The sequence below is a fragment of the Saccopteryx leptura genome, chromosome 7 (genome assembly GCF_036850995.1).
Source record: "Saccopteryx leptura isolate mSacLep1 chromosome 7, mSacLep1_pri_phased_curated, whole genome shotgun sequence".
NCBI lineage: Eukaryota > Metazoa > Chordata > Mammalia > Chiroptera > Emballonuridae > Saccopteryx > Saccopteryx leptura.
In genome coordinates this window covers 33,978,396-34,004,354 of record NC_089509.1, presented here as the reverse complement: position 1 = coordinate 34,004,354, position 25,959 = coordinate 33,978,396, and the positions used below count along the sequence as shown (strand labels likewise).

The 25,959-nt window shown below is 41.0% G+C and overlaps 1 protein-coding gene across 3 annotated transcripts in view; it reads right to left on the bottom strand.

Annotated features, from left to right (window-relative positions):
* LYPD6 (LY6/PLAUR domain containing 6) overlaps positions 1–25,959 on the bottom strand; it is a 130,578-nt gene that overhangs the window by 17,986 nt on the left and 86,633 nt on the right. For all 3 annotated transcript variants that reach the window (XM_066346106.1, XM_066346107.1, XM_066346108.1), the window contains exons 2-3: positions 8,737–8,925; positions 1,277–1,375 (exon numbers count right to left, since the gene is read on the bottom strand). In XM_066346106.1, the coding sequence (XP_066202203.1) occupies positions 1,277–1,375; positions 8,737–8,854 (217 nt within the window). In that variant the 5' untranslated portion in view covers positions 8,855–8,925. The remainder of the gene's footprint in view (positions 1–1,276; positions 1,376–8,736; positions 8,926–25,959) is intronic.

Below are 25,959 nucleotides of genomic sequence, written 5' to 3'. Positions count from 1 at the left end.
GGGGTATTCCAACACGCTGTGTAGAGTGCTGCCTCAATTTGCAAAGAGCTGTGGCTCTCAACTTGCGGTCTTAGCCCTGGCTTCTGCATCACACAGCGCTCTTTAGAAAGGCACAGCTCAGGCCCCATCTCAGACCTCCTGATCAGAAACTCAGAAGGATGAAGGGCAGGGGTAGGAGCAGAAATCTGCTTTATTAAGCTCTGTTGGGAATGATAATCACACTACAGTGTGAGAAACACGAGTGTAGGTGGGCACAGGCTCCAGTGATTTGAGAAGACCACAGGAGTTCCCACTGGGCAGTGTGGGGGAAACCCATGGATTAAGCAGTACTGGCTCAGGTAGCTCCCACTCTGTCTCTTCACTGGCTCTCTCAGTGCCCACTCCTCCGTGAGATACAGAGTGCCTTCCCCTGGGGTGAGTATGAGAACACTTGCACTATGTTAAAAAATAGTAGACTAGGTGTTCAGTCATTTTAACAACTGAATTAGATCAGCACTGAAGCCCATTGAATACTTGCTCAAACAACTGTCAGTAAGATCTTCTATCCTCATCATCTCCCCATCAAATGAATCGACTTTCTTCCAAAAATAAACTAGTCAATTAACAGTGACTCTGCAGCCAAATGTAACCATCTTTTTTAAGTCACTAGGATAAAAGAAATATGACTATGAAGCATCTATTTCATTTTTAAATTGGGCCTTTGGGTCAAAAATTCATGCTTCAATTGGGCATCCATCTCATCCTTCAAAAAGAACGAAACTGTTTTAAAAGCTCGGGGTTTTTATTTATGCAACGATGACATTTAGAATTCTAGCTTTCATGCAGTCCCAGGATAGAAGCCTCTGGCAAGATCTATAATAAATGAAATCTTTCTATGAACATCAATTCATACTTTACAGAAAGGAAGTGACTATGCAATGACTAATGCTTCAAAGAGTGGACAGAGTAGACCATAGGCTGGTTGTTCTCCTCATGTCCTCCATGTGACTGGGCCTGGGGGGTGGGGGGGAGGATCACTCACCCGAAGTACCACTCATCTTTTCTGGAGCTCCCACGACACTTCACGAGAAAGGGCGCAATCCTGTGGATCAGTGTATGACCCTGAGAGTCTATGATGATAAGTTATTGGTGTGGTGTATGCAATCTACTAACAGCCCTCAATAAGAGAAGCGTTTGAGGTTAAAAGCATGCTTCCTTCCATGTATGTATCATGGTACATGGGTCTGTTCACTCATGGACAGCTCTGGGGACTCCAGTCTGACCACTGAGAGCTTACCTCGAGGACAGTAGATGTCTGGAGCCCATCGGTTGCACTCATAATTGTCTGCTGCCTTCTCACAGGTGAAACACTTAAATCCACCAGGATATGGTGTGGCTACAAAAAGGATCAAGAGAAAACATTACTCTTTTAGACTTAGCAAAGACTCCTGCATTGTGAAGTTAGACATTTTCACTTTTTAAAAAGGAGTCTCAAAATAGCCTGACAGTTTTTTAAAAGAGTAAACATGCAAGTACCATATGACTCAGCAGTTGCACTCCTGGACACGTACCTCTGAGAAATGGAAACTCTACTCACACAAAATCTGTCCACAAAGATTCACAGCAACTTTCTTTGTAATAGACAAAAACTGGAATCAACCCAAATGTCCTTCAATGGTCAAGGTTAAACAAGCTGTAGTCCACCCATTCCATGGAATACCAGTTGTTACATCCTAGCGAGAAAGACTACAGCAGACACAAAGTGAATTTTATACGTTTTATTGCAGACCTGCACAGGGACTGCAGGCAACCCATGCAAGGGAGCACTGCAGCCCCCCAAACCTGCGCAGGGACTGCAGGTAACCCACACAGGGGAACACTGCAGCCCCCTAAACCTGCGCAGGGACTGCAGGCAACCCACGTCTCCAAAGAGACTGGAGCACTGCAGCCAACCAAACCTGCGCAGCCAACAAACTGTGCAGGGACTGCAGTCCCCCAAACCTGCACAGGGACTGCAGCTCCGAGCTTCTAAAATGGCTCCTTTTTATAGGGTGGCTGTCTAGGATGAGCAAGCATCATACAGAAGCTGATGTGGCTGTTAGTCATTGGCTAGGGAGGTCGTGCGCAGTTACGGGGGGGGGGGGGTATTACTCAGTGGAGAATTTCAAACATAAACTTCTGATAAGGGTCTCTGACTCAATGCAGGATGTTGCTGAACTCTTTGTTCTCAGCGTCACAGGGACCTTGTACACTCTTGGCAGCCCCAGCATGTCAGTACTCCTTGAATCTAACACCAGTCAGCAATAAAAATGAACTATTCATATATTAAACAACTTGGATGACTTTCCAGGGAATCATGCTGAGTGAAAACAGTCAATCCCAAAAGCTTGTACATTATATGAAACATTTTTTAAATGAGAAAATTTTAGAAATGGGGGACAGCTTAGTGGTGGCTAGAGTGGGGATGGGGGGGGCAGGTTTAGAGGGAGCTTGGTGTGAGGTCAACAGGAAGAACCCTTGTGCTGAAACAGAGCAGTATCTCGACTTGGTTGTAAATGTACAAATAAACACATGTGATACAGTTATGTAGAATTCAATACACATACACACACAAACAAACAGATAAACACAAATAACACTGAGGAAGTCCGAATAAAATCTCTGAATTGATGTACTAATGTCAATAACCTGATTGTGATACTAGTCTACAGTTTCAAAATGTTCTCAGTGGGGGAAACTGGGGAAAGTACACACACAATTTCTCTATATAATTTCTTACATCTGCTTATAAATCTGCAATTATTGCAATAAAAATTTCAATTAAAAAAGGCTCTCTGGATTTCCAATGATTTACATTTATGTGTCAACTTATGTAGACAGGTTGACATGTAAATGTACATATTAGGTTCAATCATAAACAATTTCCTGATGTTTGACCATTTTGTTCCTGTAAAATTGGCAGTTTCTTTAGTTCAATCTCATGTTTTTATCTGCTCAGCCCTGACATGGTTAAGAATTCCTGGGACAGCAAGAAGAGTCTTCACTACCAGAGCCGCCACCTGCAGGGGTGAGCCTCCTGAGGGGCTTCTCCGGCCCGTGTCCACCACCCAGGCGGCCCCATGGTTGGGATCCTGGATGCACTATAGGCTCCTAGCTCCAGCCTCAGGGATATGTAATGCCAGGACACCCTTCTCCTCTCTATCCCCTCCTCTCCTTACCCCTGAGATGCCTCTTCCTGCCTCCTGAAGAGACAGGACGAGTCCTCCCGGTCCTTGTGTTCTCTGCCTTGCATTTATGCTCTGGCAGGGAGGTGTCCCAGGAAAGCCACGCTCTACAGAGTGCCAGCACCCCAGGGCCTCGTTAGCATTTAAGGACGAGGCTCCACAAGCACTATCAGGCCAGGTTGTCTCTGTCGGATCTGCTGATGTGCTTTTACTTGCTGCTTAGTTCTAATCATTTGCTTACTTTGCTGCTTAGAGTTTTTCCTTTCATAAACAGAACTTGTGAACGTGTGTGTGTTTAATTTGTGAAATTACCTGGCCTCTTTGAAAGCTGCAAACACTCAAACACTTCAATTGCAGAAACCAACTGTTCTCTCTTGCAAATAGCTGAGGCTGCATATTGCTCTGGCGGAAATAATCATCTCAGGGTAAATTGCTGTACCCACATGAAACCAATTAAGTATGTTATCAAAAATAAATGAAGGGGGAGGCAGCAGCTTAAGGCCAGAATTATGGGCCAGATGTAACTTTGATATTCACGTTGCCTAGAATAGCTGTCCATCTCTGCACTTGCAATAGTTCACAAAGTTGACTCTTTCTGAAAATAGCAAGATCAAAAGTAATAAACTTTCTTTTAAAAAAGGCAGGTAGCTTGGCCTTTTTATAGGCTGATGTAAGAGTTCTACGTTCTTCCAAGGAGTTGGTAAGTCAAGTTCATAAACAGAATTAGAGTGTGTGCATGGATCGTCTTAGACAATGTGCATGGAAAGCAACTGAGGCACAGCCACCCAGTCTCTTCATTCCCAATGAAGACATTTCACTGAGAGGAAGCATCTCCTCCCTAGGTATACTTATAATAAAACAGATGTTAACTACTTTGTAAAACTACACACAAATCATTTTTATATTTAGCAAGAGAAAGAGAGACAGAGACAGGAAGGGAGAGAGATGAGAAGCATCAACTCACATTTGTGGCACTTTAGTTATTCATCAATTGCTTCTCATACATGCCTTGATGGGGGGCCTCCAGCTGAGCTAGTGACCCCTTGCTCAAGTCAGTGACCTTGGGCTCAAGCCAGTGACCTTGGGCTTCAATCCAGCACCTTTGGGCTCAAGCCAGTGACCATGAGATCATGTTGATGATCCCACGCTCAAGACAGGGATCCCGCACTCAAGCCGGTGAGCCCATGCTCAAGCCAGCGACCCAGGGTTTTCAAACTAGGACCTCAGTATCCTAGGTTGATGCTCTATCCACTGTGTCACCACCAGTCAGGCAACACAAATAATTTTTAAATCTCCACATCCCACTACCTAGATTGGTAGGTTACATTTAAGTTGCAAAAGTCTAGTGTAGGTAAGTACATGCCCGAAGAATTTAAAACAAACAGGTTCAAATTCTCATATTACAAAGTCATTCAAATGTTCTTATGGACATTTTAATTAGCTTATTTTTATAAATACTCTTATGAGAAAAACCACACAGAATATTTTAGGAAATCATCCTAATTGGATACATTAAAAAATAGTTTCACGAGCAACTTCAAAATATTTAATATATAAATATGTTTAAAAGATAGAACTTTAAAAGAGTTTGTAAATTTTGAAGTAGAATTATCAGAGTAGGAGTTATGAAAAGTGGACATAAACTATTTGTCAAAGAATAGCATTCCTCAAAAAATTATCATATATACCCAGGTTCATAACAGCAAGCTAGCCATAGCATGATTAATTCACTGGGGTATTCAATTGTATCTGTCTCTGCAGTCAGTAAAACTTTTAGCTGAAATGTTGGGTTAATCATTTCTGGAAACTTTCCCATCAAAGAGATAAATTAAGAACTTTGCATGAAGATTGACAATCCAATCATTCTATGAATAGACTTTTTGAGAACCTAGCACTAATAAGTTGTAGTCTTCCCAAATTTGTATTATTTTATAGACTTTTCAAAATGATCTTTTGTAAGACTAGTGACATATTAAGTTAAATACTGTCATTTCTTACACATGTAGGACTGGACTATAAAGTTAATTAGAACTATATCAAAATTTAAACAGGAATATGAACTAAAACACTAAAGTAACATAACGAAGCTTTGTTTCAAATCATTTTATATTTGAATGTGTTTATCACCATGTATCACTGATAATTAACCAAATGATCTTATTTTCAGTGGGTTTTAGGAATAATTGCCTATAGGAACTTGAACTTAAATCTTGGCAGATAGTACTGATCAGTGAATAATCAAACCCTTTTCAGTGACAAATCTCTGCAGACAGACTCAGCTTTAAGTTGACAATTACAGCATAATACCAAGTAATGGTTAAATTCTTTCTTCTGGATATATTTAGCCCAAACTAAGGTCTATAGTTGAACAACTATCTCCAGTAACTTGCTAATTGATACTGCATCTGATAAGTTTTTTTAAAAAAGGATTGGAAAGGGATTCCTAAGAGATGTTCTATTTTTTCTTTGTTACTTCAAAGCCTTACAGAGCAAGTAGAGTTTCAAACTGTTGTGGCCCCAGCTGTGAATGAATCTAATTTGGCTCTTGATCACAGAGTTAATAAGCTTAGTACTCTCTATTTCAGGGCATAAGTCCCTGGTCCCTCAAGAGAAGGTGATTGTAAAGAAAAAAAAAAGAAACGCCAAAGTGCCCAGTTACTTCCTGTAACATAATCTGTCCATTAACTCTCGTGGTCAGCCATAGTTCAACCGACCATAATTCATTTGCAAGGCATCGGAAAAGATTTCGTCTTTGTTTCCATCTCTTGGAACTTTTGCCTGGACAAAGGCCTTCAGTTACCAAAAACCATGGTGAGAAGAGAATCTTGTTTTAAAATGTACGCTGAAGTGCAATGCAGCCAAACTTTTTTTTTATTTTTGCCAATTTAATTTCCATTGTTTTTGGAAACTGGATGCAAATACAAAATTTTTAGAGATGTAATAACTTGATCTACCTTCTCAGACCACTTGGCTACAAAATATTATCAGTATAATTTTAATACCATGAACACATTTCAAATAGAAAGGTGCTTTCTGCTACCTTTTTAGAAAGTCCCCTTACTCCCTAAGACATGCAGTCTAGAACTCTGAAAAAAAATTAGTTAACTCTACTTAGGCATAAGCAAGCCCTTTGCAGGGATACAGTGTTTTGGTCCCTAGGAAAGACTCAGAATATGCAACCAGAAGAAGAGTGAATATCTTAGGAAAGATTTCTATTCTAAAGGAAGAGATGAAGGCCAAAACAGGCTGAAGTCTCTCAGGATGTTAAATTCCGCTGTCTCATATCATGTCTAACAAACAAATAAGAAGCTCCATGTCTCTTTAACACTAATGCCTGGTTTAAAGTATTTATTAGGTTTTGGTACTTTCATCATAGGCTGGGAAGAAATTCATCATTTTTCACATGAAAAAGAAAGAAAACATACAGATTTTGGAAAATAATGTTATTGAGGGCACTGCCTCAAGTTTGAAAGCCATAAAGTTTATTTCTTTTAAGGCCTTAAAAACTTCAAAGATTAGGGACTCAAAGACCTGTTCTGTGGCCCAATGACTTCAGAGTCTGTCACTGAAGTAGACAAAGAATCTCCCAGAAGTTGAAAATCCTGGCAATCAAACCTAAGAGATTGCACCTATGTTTTTGTTCACCAAGTCTAATAAAAAAGCACGGCTATTTGGAGAAAAGAACAAAACACAATCCCAGAAAACAGAGCACGTATCAAACAGCCACTTTTCAGGAATTTTACTAAAATATACAGCCCTGCAAAAAAGGCAGCCAGATAAGCTTCCCATACAATCCACCAGTAGGCACCGGACTATACTGCTGAGAGCAGGGGTCCCCAAACTACGGCCCGCAGGCCACATGCGGCCCCCTAAGGCTATTTATCCGGCCCCCGCTGCACCTCCGGAAGGAGCACTTCTTTCATTGGTGGTCAGTGAGAGGAGCATAGTTCCCATTGAAATACTGGTCAGTTGGTTGATTTAAATTTACTTGTTCTTTATTTTAAATATTGTATTTGTTCCCGTTTTGTTTTTTTTTACTTTAAAATAAGATCTGTGCAGTGTGCATAGGGATTTGTTCATAGTTTTTTTTATAGTCTGGCCCTCCAATGGTCTGAGGGTCAGTGAACTGGCCCCCTGTGTAAAAAGTTTGGGGACCCCTGGCTGAGAGAGTATAGCAGCAATCAATCTAAAGAGACTCTGCTGCTTGTCAAAATATTTGGTATTTAAAAACTAGACTAACATTTTTCAGCATCCTTGGGTTTACCAATTACAACATCAGGTCTCTGATTGCCTGTTATTTATCTGTCCACCATCTTACGGATATTATTTCTAGTCCACAAAATAATGTGACAGGTTATGTATTATTTTACCCACTTTAGAAATGTGGGAATTAATACTTAAAGGATTTCCCTAACATTTATTGAGCATTTACTATGGCTCACATTCAGTGCTAAGTGCTTTAATTTAATCTTCACAAAGCTGGGGCGTGTAATTCAGGTCAGAAGGCTACGGAGCAGCTGAGCTAGTCGCCAGCCCAGTCAGGCTGCCTGGGTGCCCCACAAACCCCGCAGCCTGCCTCTCATCCAGACCAGCTGGGTGGAAGTCAGTTCATAACCACAGGACAGTAAAAGAGTCAGAGGAGCTGCCTCCACTTTGCAGATTCTCAGTCCTCAAAAGCAAGGACTATGTTTTACTGGCCTTTATGTCTTTCATGCCTATTACAACGCTGACACAGGATACACAAAAAATGCTGGTGGAACAGATATTTCAAAAAAGGAATGTACCGGAGGGCAAATGCTAAAGGTCAAAACATACAATATAGCCAGCTCTCACTGTCACAAGGACAATCCGGAAGAGGATTCAAAGAAATCCTCTTCAAAGAGAGGAGAGAAATACAGAGAGGGGACTGAAAGGAGAGGTTAAAGAGCCGTGTGATTCCAGCGTGATGCTTAGAGTATCAGCAGCAGAAGCACCTGCAATTCTTGCTAATAGCCAGAAACCACAGGCACAGCCCCAGCCAGATAGGCTATCAGACACTCAAAGGGGGGGACTGTGCATCTGCCTTACTGTCTAGATCATTCTTAAACACAGGAAACCAAAAGGGATAGGAGCAGGAAGTTGTGGAAGATAATTATGTTGACACTGAGAATTAGATGCACAGACAGGAAGACCAGCTATTATCTTCCCTATAAAGGACTGATCTTTAACAAACACAGCCCTCCTGGGACACGGAGGTTCACGTTGATAACTGAGGGAGGTTTGCCTGCATCAAAGGGAAGGGTGTTCAGAATCAGAGCAACAGTGCAGGGGAGAGAGAAAACAAGCCTAATCTATAATTTGCCTTAAAATAAAAAACAACCTATAAAAAGGAAGTTGTAAAACATCCAGCATCTTTGGTAGCACCTGCACCCCCAACCCAATTAAATCACTAGAGCTTTCCCCTGCACTGAAGGCTGCCTATTCCTGGCCGTGTTGCAGCTCCTGTCTTATTTGAAGCACAGTGACACGTCTGCAGCAGAGAGGACAGTCTTACTTGAAGGGTGGAGGTAGATAATGTCTTTCACTGTGAAGTCTCGGGACTGTGCAGCTCTCAGACAATCAGCCAGCAGGCTCAGGAGCAGGAGCCAGGCCAGGGCAGGGCCAGGGTCCATGGCAGACCGGGGCGTCACTCATACAGGGCGCCCGGGAGCGGAGACTCAGGACGACAGGAGGGAACTCGCGCCTGAAACACGAAGCAAGATTCATCTCAGTGTCCAACTCGAGAAAGCCATGGGAGACTTGGCTGAGGTTTCGTGTCAGGGGGACGACATACGGAGGGCAGGAGCCGAGGGCACCAGGAAGTGGGGAGACATGGAGAGAAACTTTATAATAAATGGTAATTTTAGAGCACTTAGAAAATTCCAGCCCAGATCTCTTCTGAATCAGGCTGCTAAAGCTCCATTGGTAGCAGTCCCCTCTAATATCCAGCAGAGATGGTATCAAGAGAGATTGAATTTTAATGAAATCCAGCTATTTTGGCCAGAGGGCCAGGGGATGGCTGCCAGAATGCAACAATAAATAAGTCAGGTACAAAAGCTCAGAAGTATGTCCTTGATTATGATGAAGGCCAAGTATGAAGGCCTTACTGGGTCGTGTTGTCCACGCAAACCTGTACAGGGCAGACTTTCAGATTTGGGAAAAGAATGTAGGTAAATGGACCTCTTCCAAACCAAAAAGTGCCTTTCCAGGTCAAAATCTCCTTAATATAAATAACATCATTAGCCAGGTACGATTAAAGTTATTCTCTCTCTCTCTCTCTCTCTTTCTCTCTCCCTTGTCATCCATTTAGAATAAACCAAATTCCAGCCAAGAGAGGAGTTGATTCAGACCCACACAGTCTGACCACTGAGTCCACATTTTTAAACACTAGGCGATACTGTGTTCTTCTGAAGGTTGTCTCAAGTATATAAACAAAAACTGATGAAATGAGAGCAAGGAATGACTGCAGTACTAAGCAATCATCATTCTCTCTTCTATTCTGATTTTGTCCTTTTCAATTAATACTGGGGGCAGCAAAACCTTCTGCTAGGGTTGATTTGTTCAGTTCACTCAGAATGTAGATATAGATCTTTTTTTTAGATATAGATCTTAATTTATATGTGCTACTTGCTTGCCAACTTATTGCTTTCCTATAGAGTCATATTCTTTTTTCTAAATACCATCATTCTATTGCCCATGCAAGGAGTCATATTAGATAGTCACTTTATTGTTAACGTGCTGAAAAAAACATGATTTGGACATTTTGTTTACAAACTTTAAACCAATATTCAATGAGCATTTAAAATAACATATTAATATTAAGAATCTTATATGATCTTATTAACCAGTGTCACTTCAATAAATTTAATAAAATAAAAAACATAAAATAGCATAAAAATAATTCTAAAATTACTTTGGCAAAACAAACAGACCAAGAGTAAATTATTACAAAACAAAATCAATAGATAAAATCACTATGAACTAATCAGATATTAGAATATACTACAGAATAATATTATTTAAAGCACAAGGATACAAAGTATAAAAATGAATACAGAAAATGGAACACACTAAGGAGCTCAGAAATAGACCTATTTCCATAACATAAGGAATTTTTCAAAATCACAAAAGAGAAAAATATTAAATGAAAAGAATTATGATAACTTGATTAAATATTGTAAAAAAGATTAACTGAAACCAAGCAATGCACAGTGCACTAAAATTAACTACAGATGGATTGCTGTGTTTATTATTTTTTAAAAGAGACAATTTGTTAGAAAATAGAGTAAGGCTCTTAGCACCTGTAGCAGTTTGATGATGCCTGCCTGGCCAATTTCATGCTCACAACCCATCTTTTGTTTACAGTTTGGTTCCCCGAGCAAATCTGCATTCAGGAAGAGAACGGGCTTTCCATTCCCTTAATAAATGTGACTGCCAGACACCGTGCTAGTCACTTGGTTGAACAATATATGATGAGGAAACAAATATCTTTTTTTTTTTTTTTTTTTTCATTTTTTTTCATTTTTCTGAAGCTGGAAACAGGGAGAGACAGTCAGACAGACTCCCGCATGCGCCCGACCGGGATCCACCCGGCAAGCCCACCAGGGGCGACGCTCTGCCCACCAGGGGGCGATGCTCTGCCCATCCTGGGCGTCGCCATATTGCGACCAGAGCCACTCTAGCGCCTGAGGCAGAGGCCACAGAGCCATCCCCAGCGCCCGGGCCATCTTTGCTCCAATGGAGCCTCGGCTGCAGGAGGGGAAGAGAGAGACAGAGAGGAAAGCGCGGCGGAGGGGTGGAGAAGCAAATGGGCGTTTCTCCTATGTGCCCTGGCCGGGAATCGAACCCGGGTCCTCCGCACGCTAGGCCGACGCTCTACCGCTGAGCCAACCGGCCAGGGCGAGGAAACAAATATCAATGGTATCTTCCCTTTCTGAGTGACAGGCAACTTTGTCTCCTCTTACATGAGCGCAGTAGTGCTCTGTTGTACGTCCATTCCGGACAGCGAGGCTGACCTGAGGAGCATACCTGCACACGAGCTATGGAGAGCCCAGTGTGCACCAGCACCCCTCCTCACTATCTGCAGCATGGCTCAGTGTAAGGAAAGCTCCTTGGGTTTATTCTGATATAATTTAACATTAAATATAAACTTGTTGTCAACCTAAGTTCTTTTTAATGTGAAACTTATGTCCACACCAGTGCTTCAATATGTCAAACAATGCAAGTGGCACATTTCTATGAAAGCATTTCCTACCCACAGTATTCCTTCCAGTTCTTGAGTTAAAAATCTCCCTCTGCATGGTACTTTCCTAAGAGTTATGTGTTACTTAATATAATCCGAAATGAACCTCATTACAACCTCTGCAGCATGGCTACCTACCTTGAGCCTTCATTTCATAGCATATTTGACTATAAATGAGGAACATACAGAGATGAAGAGCTAGATGCTGGGTTTGAAACCTTACTCCCATACTTCTTGCTGTGCAAACTTGAACCAGCTACTTAACTACTCTGTGCCTCAACTTCCTCATCGGCAAAATGAGAATTAAATGAGTTAACAGGTAAAGAACTAAGAACAGTGTTGACCACATAGTAAATGCCATGTAATCTTTCCTAATATTTTCACTATTATTGTTTTGTTCAAAATCAGTCAATAGACTTTTCTAAGTGAAAGTAAACGTGGTGCAATCAACTGTGGTTCAATACACAGCTCACTTTCCTTAAATCAGAAAAACGTAATTCCCAAAACTACTTCTTATGACAAATGGTGACCCATACACCTCCTCTATCTTGACATCTTCCCCGTGGCCGCTAGGCAGGGACAAGGCCAGCCGAAGGGTACCTCCTGCTAACAAGATTATTTCTAATTGAATTTATCAGGGTGACACTGGCTAACATAATTATACAGGTTCCAGGTGCCCAATTCTACAGCACACATTTGTAGGCCACATTGTGCATTCACCCCCCGCCAAGTCAAGTCTTCATCCATCATCGTTTATCCCTCCACACCCTCCTCCCCCACAGCCATCACCACACTGTTGTCTGTGTCCATGAGTTTTTCTTTTCTTTGTCCTCTTTTGCTCAATGCCTCCACCCCCCTCACCCAGCCCCCCACTGACAGCTGTCAGCCTGCTCTCTCTCTCTGAGTCTGTCTCTGTTCTGTTTGTTAGTTCATTTTGTTCATTAGATTCCACATATGAGTGAAATCATATGGTACTTGTCTTTCTCTGACGGGCTTATTTCACTATCCGAAGAAACCCAAAACACTAATTTGAAAAATATATATACACTCCTATGTTCATTGCAGTGTTATTTATAATACCCAACATTTGGAAGCTGCCCAAGTGCCCATCAGTAGATGAGTGGATAAAAAAGCTGAATCGAATACTACCCAGCCATAAAAAGGAAGGAAATCTTACATTTTGTGACAGCATGGATGGACCTGGAGTGAAATAAGTCAACCACCAGAATTTTAATATGCAAAGGCTCATGTAGACCCAGATGGCATCCTGCCATCCTCGTCATTGAAGCAAACAGGTGGGTGCCTCCCTTCCACACTCTTCCCGTACCTTCACCCTGCTACTCTACCAGGCCTTCGTTCCAGCCCCATGATTCTTACACATCTGCTTTTGTTAGATTTTACTTGTATGAAAGGTGTCGAGAGAGCACAAGTTATGAACACATCACCTTGAATCCCTTCCAAGGCTCCTGTCTCTGTGTGCACAGTGGGTGTGTTCACACACCATACTCATGGGAAGGAATCGTGGATTACATTAAACTGGCATTTCATTCTTTAAAAGAGATCAGCTCTACTTACTATAGGAAAGGACAAGCTTAATATTTCAAGTCTGGCTTGTTTAGCACAAGTTTTCAAATTTGGGGGATTCAACTACTTTTTTTTAAACCATGAATTTTATGTGTTGGATGGAAATTATTTAGATTCTTATAGTAATTGAGACTTTATTAACACAACATATTTTATTCAGGAAATTACTCTTTTTTGGAGGAAAAAAGTATTTCCAGGTGTATGTATGATTAGAAAAGGGACTGCAAGGATAGATACCAAAATGGTGTAGGATCGTGGATACTATTCTTCCTTTTGTTTAATTTACATATGTGTAATGTTGTTCTTTTTGTTCAATTTACACACTTAGAAAATTTTGATGAGTATTTCTTATTTTTATAAGAGGAAAACAGGGTTTTTTAAAATTGTGTTGCTCAAAGAGTGAGTTTTACAGAATAATTTCACCTTTATCTATAAAGAAGGTCAGGATTTTACCTACAGTCAGTAAATATAGCCTCAAAAAATGTCCATGTCTCTTCCACAGTAACAAAACCCACATCTGACAGAATGTCCTCTCCTTCCCTCTCTACCTGCTCTTCCCTTGGTGTCTTAGTCTAGTGCTTTCTCATGGCAGAATCTGCAGCAAGGAGTGAAGGTGCTAAGACCTTATTTGAGGAAAGCAAACCCAGAAAATTGAGGATGAAGAGGAGGAGGGAAGGTGGGCGAGAATGAGAGGTCGACCAGGGAGAATATGAAGCTAGACAACATGAAATAAGGTGATCCTAATCCTAGGTAACTACATTGCTCACACTTCACAAGCCACAAAGAATATTATAAGGAAGACCTGCACCTTAGCACAGTCTGTGGAAGGAGAAAGGAGAGAGAACTTATCTGCCTGGTTGCTTTCTGTTCTTGTTCCCCATTGATCAAGGTTCATTCCAAAAAGAACTCATACTTCTACATGTGTATGTTATTAATTCTTGTAAATACCATCACTTTTTTTAGGATTGGTTATGTTTATTGATATAAAAATTCACCATTTAAAAATAATACATTTTAGCATTTTTTGATATTGTCATAATATTGTTCAACCTTTCCTAGTCCAGAACATTTATTTTCATCACCTCCAAAAGAAATCTTGCACTTATTAGCAATCATTCTTAATTTCATTCTCTTTCTACTCTAGCAACCACTACTCTACTTTTTGTTTCTATGGATTTTCCTATCAAGAACATTTCATGTAAATGGAATCATACAACACATTAACTTTTGTTTCTGTCTCCTTTCACATAGCATAATATCTTCAAGGTTCATCTATGTTATAATATGAATCAGCACAACATTCATTTTTATGGTTGAATTATATTTCATTGTATGGATTTACATTTACTTACCCACTGATCAGGTGATAGACATTTGGGTGGTTTCCAATTTGGGGTTATTGTGAATAAAAATGCTTTAACATTCATGTATGGGGGTCTTCAGGTTATGACACAGTTCTGTTCCTATGACAGTAATGTAACCCAAATTTTTGAGTAAGTTGAATCACACCCTAGCCCCGTGATGGTAAACCTTTTTATAAAAACTGCCACTTTTGCAGTGCTGGTCAACCTGGTCCCTACCACCCACTAGTGGGTAGTCCAGCTTTCATGGTGGGTTGTAGCAGAGCAACCAAACAGCACTGTGATTGGCCCACCATGAAAGCTGGAATGCCCACAGGTTGACCAGCACTGCAAAAGTGGGCAGTTTTTATAAAAAAGTTCACCATCACGGCCCTAGACTAACACAAATGGAACACTTGTGCTTTTAACAGTCCAAAATGGTGTAGTAAGAGTACTGGGAGACCCCCAGCTATCTTACTCATAGGCCACGTTACTGAGTATTCTTCCACCATGCACAACCAAACTAGTTCATCCATGTAATATATAAGGACTGTATACAATGCTAATGACATAAGCCAAAAAACTCACACCTCAATTTTTAAAAAATTTTATGGGAGTGAGCATCGAAAATCAAAACGTAGTTTGTTGAAACTGTCATAACCCAAGGACCCTCTGTATATGCTTTTGTGTAGACCAACGGTTCTCAACCTGTGGGTCACGACCCGGGCGGGGGTCGAACGACCCAAACACAGGGGTCGCCTAAAGCCATCAGAAATAAATATTTTATTTAAAAATGTATTGTATAATAAATATGTATTTTCCAATGGCTTTAGGCAACCCCTGTGTTTTGGTCGTTCGACCCCCGCCGGGGTCGCGACTCACAGGTTGAGAACCGCTGGTGTAGACAGACATGTATTTTCAATTTTCTGGGCTATATAGCTAAATCTGGGGTTGCTGGGTCTTATGGTAACTCTATGTTTAATTATTTGAACACCAGCCCATCTTTCATTGCAGTAGCACCAGTTTACATTCCCATCAGCAAAACATCAGTGTTCCAATTTCTCCATCTTCACCAACACTTATTTCATTTAAAAAAATCTTTTTTACATCCATCCTAGTGACTGTAAAGTGGTATCTCATTGTGGTTTTAATTTGCATTTCCCAAATGACTAATGATGCCTGATCATCTTTTCATGTGCTTACTCATATATTTCCTTTTCAGCAATGTCTATTCAAATCTTTTACCCATTTTTTAATTGGGCTATTGTCTTTTTATTCTTGAGTTGTAAGAGTTCTTTCTATACTTTGGACTCTGGATGCTTTTCATATACATGATTCGCAAATCATCTCTCCCATTCTCCTAGCTGACTTTTCACTTTCTTGATGGTATTGTTGGACACAGAAAAAAATTTTAATGTTGATGAAGCCCACACATTACTTTTTATCAAGTATTTCTTCCCTTATAAAATTCAAACCCAGCCTGACCAGGCGATGGTGCAGTGGATAGAGCATCTGATTAGGACCTGGAGGACCCAGGTTCAAATCCCCGAGGTCGAGCGTGGGCTCAACCGGCTTGAGTGCAGGCTCCTCAACATAAGCGTGGCGTCACTGGCTTGAGCATGGGATCATAGACATGATCCCATGGTCTCTGGCTTGAAGCCTAAGGTCAATGGCTTGAGCAAGGGGTCACTCAGTCTGCTGTAGCACCCCCCCCATCAAGGCACATATGAGAAAGCAGTCAATGAATAACTAAGGTGCTGCAATGAAGAATTGATGCTTCTCTTCTCTTTCCCTTCCTGTGTGTCTGTCCCTATCTGTCTCTCTTTCTCTCTGTCTCTGTCACAAAAACAAAAAAACAAATAAACAAAACTCAAACTCAATACAGTCCTAAAAAAATCTTCATACAGTTCACAGTGTACTTTGTAGTAGCCAGGGCCAGATTTTCCAACTTTCTTCTCCATGAGAAAAAGTGAAAGGGCAGGACTCTTAATTATATCACCAAATGCTTATAATCCCACAGTAAATCATGAAGCACTGTTCATTCTATTAGTATTCTCTAGGAACTGAAAAATAAAAAATGAGTGACATGCATTCACAATTAGTTTGTTATGAAATATGGGCTCTGCTAAGGGACTGTATCTTTTCTGTATATGTTTTTGGGAGTTGATGGAGCTTTAAACCTTGAATCTAACAAATAGGATGCTGGGCCTGCTCAGATAATATGAGAGGTCTTTTCTAGGACTCTGATGTTTTTCCCTGGCATCCACTGTGCCTTTTGGCTGTTCTAGACATTTAGAAAGGATGTTGTGTTTCCATTTTATGTGCTGCTACTTGAATATGCACTGAGGATCCCACCCCTGACTACAGCTCTCTTTATGAAGAAGTACATTCTCATTTTCACAGCTCTGTGACCTTTCATTTGTTATTTATGAGCTTTTGCAAATCTAATACCACTCTGACAGATTTAATTTGTGCTCTAAATTACGTTTGCCTGAGTTACTCTATTGCTAGTTTTATTCCAGTGGCTTACTTGCTACATTCTGAAACAGAAAAAATAACAATAATTCAAGATCTATTAGACTTCCTCCACTTGAGAGAAAGTTTAGAAGAGTTGCATTCTGTTTTTCACTTCATAGTACTAGTGTAGAAGAGGATTTCCATACTCGTCAGAGAGGCAAAGTGTGGTCCAAAGACCTGAACCACAACCCAGGTCTAGTTCTATAAACCCACACCCAGTTGCTATTTCCTATAGTGTCCATAAAATAAGATACTCCCAACTGCTAAACTGGATAGTGGGAGACAATTACAGTAAGCACTTCTAGAAGCTATACTGACTAAGGTACCAAATATTAAATAACATCTCTGTAATAAATCAATATGTAAGTAATTGTGATGCAGAGAACTAATGCAAATCTAAAATTTTCTATTCATATTAAAATTTGAAATGCCTATTATAAGAGAAAAATAGAATTCTGAAGCCCAAAAGATCATAACAACTCTTGATTTAATTTTAATACATATAGACTAGTAATGATAGGGACTTGACTTAACCTGAAAATGTTAATTCAGCTCACAAAACTATAATCTAAAGGTATGTCTCACAAAACTAAGTCTACTTAAATACATCATTTTTATTCTAGTACCTTTCCACAGTTTGGGAATTGCTTATAATATGTGGTGGTATTCATCAATGTCTGCAAATTCATTGACATGCCTCACTGAGAGGTGGCGTCTATGTCTTCTCTCCTTGCTTCTGGACCAACCGTATTGACCAGTTGACTAGAGCGTAGTGGAAACAACACTGTGAGACTTTCAAAGCTAGGTCATAGAAGGCAACTCGAATTATACCCAGTGTTCTCAACTGGTATAATGCTCACACTGAAGCCATGTGATCAGTCTGAGTGCTTTGAGTGCCATGCTGTGAGGAAGCCCAAGTAGTCCACACAAAGCTATGGAGACTTCCGAAAGAGAGAGAGCTGCCCTTCCAGCTCCTAGTTGCTCCAGCCTCCTCTCCTCCCCTCTCTGCCAGGTCCAGCCACTGTCTGATTGCATCTGCATAGAGACTCCAACAAGAACCACCCAGCCAAGCCCTTCCCACACTCCTGACCCACAGAGACCACAAGAGATAAATGACAGCTACTGCCTCGGTACACTGAGTGTTGTGGCAATCCGCCATGCAGCAATATATATCTAGACCACAAGGAACTAGAGCAAGAGAGCTAATAGGAATTATAGTTCTGCTTATGAAGACAATTCCAGTTTTCACAATGGTTGCAAGGTACAGAAATCCAAATCAAAGAGGCAGTAACCAAAACTGTCTCACCTGACTGCCCAGTTTGGACACAGCTGTACTTTTAACCCTGTTGTTAGGACTTTCCATTCGTAACTCTGCCTTGTCCTCTCTTTTGCCTTTACTCTCATTTGGGTCTTCTCAATCTGTGGCTAATTGCTTCAGAGGCATTCCCAGACTGTTTCTCAACTGTTCCTGAAAGAGCCCTGAGAAAGTAGGACAGTCCATCGTTGGGCCATAACTTGCCAGGGGAATGTGGCGCTCCAATTGGCCAGAGCTGAGTCACTAGCATGTCACTGGGACAAGTTCAGTGTATCAATTTCATGGAAATTACATGCTTTAAGAATAGGGGAGGTATTGGTTCCACCCCAAAAATGTAGGTATTGTCACCTGAAGAAGAAGGACTAAATGTCAGACTAGCAAAATGACACAGATGTCCACTACAATCAATAATACAGTTTGAAATAACCTCATTAGCCTGCAAATGCATAACGAAGCTAATGGTAGCTCAAATGAATATCTCTGCAAATGCCAGAAGGTGGGGAAATTAACTACTGACATGATTTTCTTCTCTAAAAATAGAATACCACTCCATTACAACTTTACAAATCAAAATATAAAGTTGAAACAATAGTTCTAATGGGCATTTGGAATCCTTTCTGCCCTGTACTCCCCTTCCTATGGTTCTTCTACTGACACCTATCATTTCTTACTATTAGAAAGTACCATGTTCTAACATAGTCCTTTATATAGGTCTCTGTTGTTGGGCATCTGACCCAAGTTAGGCCAATTAGAGTTTTTCCTGTGTATTTTTCAAGCCAGAATTGGGTGAGTGGGGAACAATCAGCCCTCTCTCTTACATAAACCCCAAGGAGTGAAACTCAGGTAAGTATATATGATATGCTTCTTCCATGTGGAGGAGGAAGAAGAGGATGAAACTTGTTGACCAAGCTAGACAGAGATGAGAGATGAAGAGAAGAGCCCTTACCAATGTGCACCCTTTGCCTTTTTAGCCAACTTTTAACTCTTCCCTTAGAATCCCAAGCTAATTTGAGGATGACCTCTTTCAAACTTCATGGACACTGGTGTTTCCTTTCCATAACCCACAGGGAGATAGATGTTCACACATTCCTAATCTGAATTAAGGCTCTAGTTGCATCAAAATCAATGCTTAAAAAAATGTATTTCTGTTTCTGGAAGCCCTTGGCAAGGCTGAAGTTATAAAAAAGAGCTGCCTTTCTACCTTGTCCCAATCTTATTTAAAGGTCAATTGCATCAAAAATGGTTCAATTCCTGAAGGATGTTTGGCTGAGTATGTTTAACTGTATATTCACATTTCTAAAAGATGTATTAGCTCTCTTCAACTTGTTGGCTATGTGCTTGTTGCTTCCTCTATCAATTTGAAGGTTTTCGAGAACTGACAATAAGGCATTTTGAAAGGCAAACAGCCATAAGGGGATGGAGTCAAAGAACCTCTAGGCAAGAATGAGACACTAGGTACATTTCAGTTACAGTCTACCATTTTTTATTTACTTGGAAGGGAGAGGCAGTTTGGAGGAATTTTTGCTTTTGTGTCTTTTATCAAGTGCTTCCATATGTTTAAGAATGTCATGTTTTCATTTCATTTTATTTTTAGATTTTATTTATTGATTTTAGAGAGAGGATAGAGAAAGAGAAAAGGGGGAGAAGCGGGAAGCATCAACTTGTAGTTTGCATGTGTCTTGAGTGGGCAAGCCCACGGTCTCCAATCAGCAACCTCGGCATTCCAGGTTGACGCTTTAACCACTCTGCCACCACAGGTCAGGCCATTTTATTTTTTTCTAGGAGTTTTTATCCTAGAGACCTTCTAAAAATGTGAAAGTACAGAATGTATTCAGACACAATACAATAGTTATAAATGATGAATTAAATCATAAACATTTAATCTTGTGTTCAAAATTACACTGTTCCAAATATAACACTCAGATTATTAGGCATATGCCTTCCTTCGTTTGATCAAAGATGAGTGTCCTTGGAACTGTGTAAAGGTAGTCCACTCCATATTCACAGTCTAAACTATACCTTAAAGTTTCGAATTAGCATAATGATTTTGTGGAAGGAAAAATTTTTCACCCTAGGTCTGAAGGCAAAAGAATGTGTGGTTCTATTGAGGTAGGAGTTTTTCCTTTGTAATGCACCATCTACTCTTACAAGTCTCCATAAATAATGATTATTAAAGAAGTCTATTATTGTAGCAAAATAAAACAAGATCTTACACAGTGTTCATTCAGGCAGAAAAAGATGTAGGAGTTATTAATAAAAATAGATCGCCCTTGGTAACAGAAACTTTTTGTTTTTGCCTAAATTAATTGCCTTCTTAGGGGGAAAAATACTGTATTAGCCTCTTTTATATAAGATAACATAGGTATCCAAACTGACTCCTGACTACTGATACTGAAAGAGCCATGTGAGATTCCTCTCTCTTCCTACTAATTACTGATTTTTCCTATTTCTGTTCCTCAATTGTCTTTGTTTCTATTTCACTTGTTCACTCATTCATTCATCATCCACTATGAGGTAGGTATAGATAATGTTATCTGTTATACATGTTATTGTTAACCATTTCAGCTTAATAACCAAACTATTGAATTCTCTTTGTAAAATCATGAATGTAAGTCTTACAAATCCCCACAAAGGCTGCTAAGTACATGGAAGGGAGTGTTGACTTGTCTAATATACAAGGAGAGATGATGCATATTTGAGCTATCTAGTCAAGTGTGATCATGGTGTGATGTTGACCTGCTGCTGCCTACAACCAAGGTCACATATCTGTAAGGTGCCAGGTAGAGGCGCCAGGTGACATAACAACTAAACCAACCCTATAAAGGCCCCCTGGAGAGAAGATAACAAGATGTTGTAAATGAAACTCAACAAGGAGTTCATATTCCTTCCTTTCAACCAGGGTAGTTTATCTGGAAGAAGAAAGAAACATAGATTTGACCCATTACTACATTTTATAAAGTTCAAGATAAATGTCTAATTTCTTATGAATAATCAAGTAGGTACACTAGTAATAGGACACTGGAAATGAGAGGAACTACAGAACATGATGTTAAAATCCCAAAGTGTATATCCAGAAGTGAATTTATCAGAATGTTAGTGAGGGATAAAGTTCAGGGACCCTGACTGCAAAGGCCAATGCCAACGCCTTGTTTCTAATTTTAGGGTTGTAACTTACGTGTTCTTTTTTGTTAAAAAAGGGCTCTTCCCTTAGAACCTGGAACAGCCATCCTGGCCATAGTAATAAAAAAAATAATTTTTATTGTTAGGAATAATATTCTTGCTTTTTCTCTGAAAGGGATTTGACTAATGAATAAAAGTACATACAATTGTTCTACCTTCACAGAAAGGAATAAAAGAGAGAAAGAGAAAGCCATCATATAAACAAAGACAAGCTTTCTCAAAAGTGGACAAATGGAATTAGAGCTGAAGAAAACCATCAACCAACTAAATGACTGCATTGCCCTGGGCCTGCCTCCAGCACGGCCTGTGGGCAAAGCACTTAGGAACACAGAGTGCTAGCCCCCCACTCCCCCGCAGTGAAGGTCAGGAGAGAGGCCCTAGCTTTAGATAACATGTGATTTTTAAAAATATTTTAAGAAGAGAACCACTTCGCCTGACCAGGCGGTGGCGCAGTGGATAGAGCGTCAGACTGGGATGCAGAGGACCCAGGTTCAAGACCCCGAGGTCGCCAGCTTGAGCGCGGGCTCATCTGGTTTGAGCAATAGCTCACCAGCTTGGACCCAAGGTCGCTGGCTCAAGCAAGGGGTTACTTGGTCTGCTGAAGGCCCGTGGTCAAGGCACATATGAGAAAGCAATCAATGAACAACTAAGGTGTCTCAATGAAAAACTGATGATTGGTGCTTCTCATCTCTCCATTCCTGTCTGTCTGTCCCTGTCTATCCCTCTCTCTGACTCGCTCTCTGTCTCTGTAAAATAATAAGTAAATAAATAAAATTAAACAAACAAAAAAGAGAACCGCTTCATTTTAAACCCAAGGAACAGGCAGAGGTACTAGGACCAGAAAGAAGGCCACTCCAAGCCCAGCAATGGTACCATACCCAGCAGAAGGCTGACCAGGCCCCGGTCATAGAGCAGAGAGGACCTTTCGTGCTAGCTCCAGAGCCAGGCAGAACCAGACCCTTTCCTACCTCCTAGGAAAACTGCGGGGACAAACAGCTAATGCCTGGAGAGCAGGGTGGTGCGGCTGCTAAGAGCACAGGCTAGAAGTCTGATTCTACCACTGTGAGCTGATTAACCTTGGGCAGGCTTCTTAATCTCTCTGTGCCTCCATTTCCTCGTCTGCCTAATGGGGAAAAGCATAACGTTTTCCTTATAGAGCTCTTATGATGACTAAAAGAGGTAACACACACATAGAGCATTTTGAACCAGACCTAGAATGTGCCTGCTAGCTAATATAATTCTCAAAATCCACTTGAGTGGCCTGGGAAGGCATCAGTTACTCATTTGGGTCAAGACGCGTGTTCAGCTTGGTCTGCTCTCCAGGAGGTGTGAAAGGCTTCCGAAAGGCACCTGAGGAGTGCATGTTCTATTAGGAGAAATCAAAAGCCCAGCTTGCTTGTCAGATTTTCCAGCCGATCTCAAACCAAGATCAGCTTCCTGTAGCAATAAAGACACAGGGCAGGTGACTTCAGTGAGGCAGACTGGGGAAGGCAGGGTAGCATTACTCAAATTTGAAAAGTGCTTTCTCCTTTGAAGGGAAAAAAATCTCACAAACAAAACCTCTCTTAACCCAATTACCAACTAATTAATCCTAATTATAATAATTATAATGCTACTTACATATATATATATACAGATAGAAAATTAGGATTAAGCTCCTGTACTTAGAGCTTATGTAATAGCTTTAAAGCCAAACAAAAATTACCAAGTATAAATCAAATTACATTCAAATCAAACACATTAATTAAATAAAATGGAAAAATAATAGTGATGACTAACATTTACTGGGCACTTACTATATAGGATTGAATAGCATGAAAGTGCCACTGTTGGACACTATTTTTGAGCTACAGAAATGGCAATTTCATATGGTTCTGCCCAGCATGTGCTAGCACTCTCGGAGTTTCTTTAATCCCAACACTCCCGTTGTACAGGGGACAAAACTGGGCATCAAGAGATAAAGTCACACTTTTAAACCTCCTACAGAACCAGCAGCTGCAGAGGACACATTTGCAGATGCCCAGGAGCAAGCAGACACCACTCTGGGGAGCTCTGACCTGGGAGGCACGGAGCATCTTGTGGACAAGGTGAGGGAGGGAGAGTCAGCCAGCAAGAGTTCAGGGTCCTCAGTGACAACTAGAAGGACACTGAAACCTGAACAGTGTCTCCTGCCGGAGGGAAGGGGCCACCAAAGACCGCCTTGACTTGGTGTCATTTTGTTTTGTTCTAGGCGGGACAGAAGGAGGGCTTCCTGGTACTTCCCAGGACAGGCGCCGGCCAGCAGTAGGGAACTACGTTTAGCAAGCACATCTGAAACAGGAAGAACAGGGGGAAGGACTCTGAAAGGAGAAAGGATAACTAAGGGTCAGAGAGAGACGAAGGTTGTCAAAAGATGGCGGGGGCAGGTTTACAAAGTTGCTACACATTGCAATCACCTGGGATCCTACAAACTACTGTTGCTGCCTATCCCCCATGACAATTTCACTAGAATGCAGTGTGACTTTGGTATTAGGATGTATAAAACCCTTAGGGTGATTTTAATTTGAAGCAGAGTTTGGGAAACTTCACCATGCTTCTGCAAGTTGCTGGTGCAAGGACACAGCCCCAAAATGCATTCTGTTCATTCACAGGTACCAGCAAACCCCACAGAAAAGTTCCGTGTAGCGCTCTATTAAGGGACTATTATGCAGTCCGGCACAATCGGTGTGATTTATTCCTCTAGGTCTCTTCTGTTGACCATTCCTGGGCTCCTCAGGCTATTTGGAGAAAGAAAGCAGGTAGCCCATGACCTATACAAAGACTACAGCATCCCTCTTGATTTTTACACCACTCCGGCTCTAAACCTGGCAAGATTCTCCTGGCTTCTTTGGTAAGAACTTCCCAAGAGTGGTTTTCATCCTCTTAATGAAGCGATTGTCCCGTGTTGCCCTTGAAATGCTCCGGGGTGAGGTGCACTCCAGCTTTCTGACCTGGCATACTTTATGTTCACAGCAAAAGAGAAAAATGTCTTGAGGTCTCTCCAGGGACAAACATGCACACACGGCCATTACTCAGGAGGCAGGTGGAGGGAAGGGTGAGTTTTCAAGAGAGGGAACAAATATGCCAACATTTTCAGAGGTGGGATGGGGTGTAAAGAAGTTTAGCAGATTTAAACTTAAGCTCTCGCTCTGCTCCACGACTGCCCCAAGGTCCAGTCTCCTCTTCCGCACTGACACCAGAGCTGCCTTCAGTTCACTGGGACCCTCACACCCACACGTCCACTGGGAGTGACTATAAATATGAGGCAAAGCCTTGGTTATTAAGCCACCCACATTTCTCTAGAGGTGGCACATTTTCTGTCTCTGACTTTCTAGTCATGTGTTCTGACGTTATTCATAGAAGAAAAGCAGGGCTGAGAGGAAGGCTAAAAGGAATAAATGTAGGTGATGCAGCCAGGGGGGAAAATGAGAAAGACAGGAATACATTCATCCTGATTTCACTCTGTAAAGTCAGAATAACACAGCCCAGTATCAAAACCGTACACTTTATGCAATTGGATTGTATCCTGCCAGGTCGTTCTCATATGGGTGGGAAACAAAACTGAGCATGTACTGTTGAGATTATCCAACTAGAGGCAAGAGACCTGGATCAAAGTCATTGGAAGGACCGGGATTTGACATGGCATGACTGGTTGCTTCAGTTTCTGTTTCCATGCTTACAGAGATCGGAGGTTTCCAGGCTGTGTGTGCACAGGAGTTTAGTAACAATTCTGTGTACACAAGGCAGCTAAGTAAATGCTCTCAGTCAGTGGTCTCCAAACCCCGGGCCGCGGACCGGTACCGGTCCGTGGGCCATTTGGTACCGGTCCACAGAGAAAGAATAAATAACTTACATTATTTCCGTTTTATTTATATTTAAGTCTGAACGATGTTTTATTTTTTAAAAATGACCAGATTCCCTCTGTTACAGCTGTTTAAGATTCACTCTTGATGTTTGTCTCGGTCACGTGATACATTTATCCATCCCACCCTAAAGGCCGGTCTGTGAAAATATTTTCTGACATTAAACCAGTCCGTGGCCCAAAAAAGGTTGGGGATCACTGCTCTAAGTCATCACTGGCCAACGGGCCCTTCTGCAAGGATGGAAATGTTCTGTACTGGTGCTGTCCAATTTGGGAGCCACAAGCCATATGTAGCTGCTGAGCAACTGAAATGAGTGACTGAGGAACTGAATTTAACTTTATTTAATTGTGATTTAGGCTACATATCTACATGTGGACAGTGGTTACAGTGCTGGATAGTACTGTTCTAAATTAATGATAAATAAATGAAAAAGTCACTGAAAGTTGTAACTTCAGAACCAATTAAGGCTAGGGTGAAATAGAATAATTATTTGCAACTAAATGTCTACACATCATTGTCAATTAAATCAAATCAGAAAGTAGCACATAACTGTTTCTATGGAAGGCATTCTTGGCAGATTACTGGTACAGAGAAAAAGGAGATTTAAAAAAAAAAGAAATGAAATAGACCTAGCTGGGTGTCATAATTTCAGAAAGACCACAAAGAACTACTCCACCTG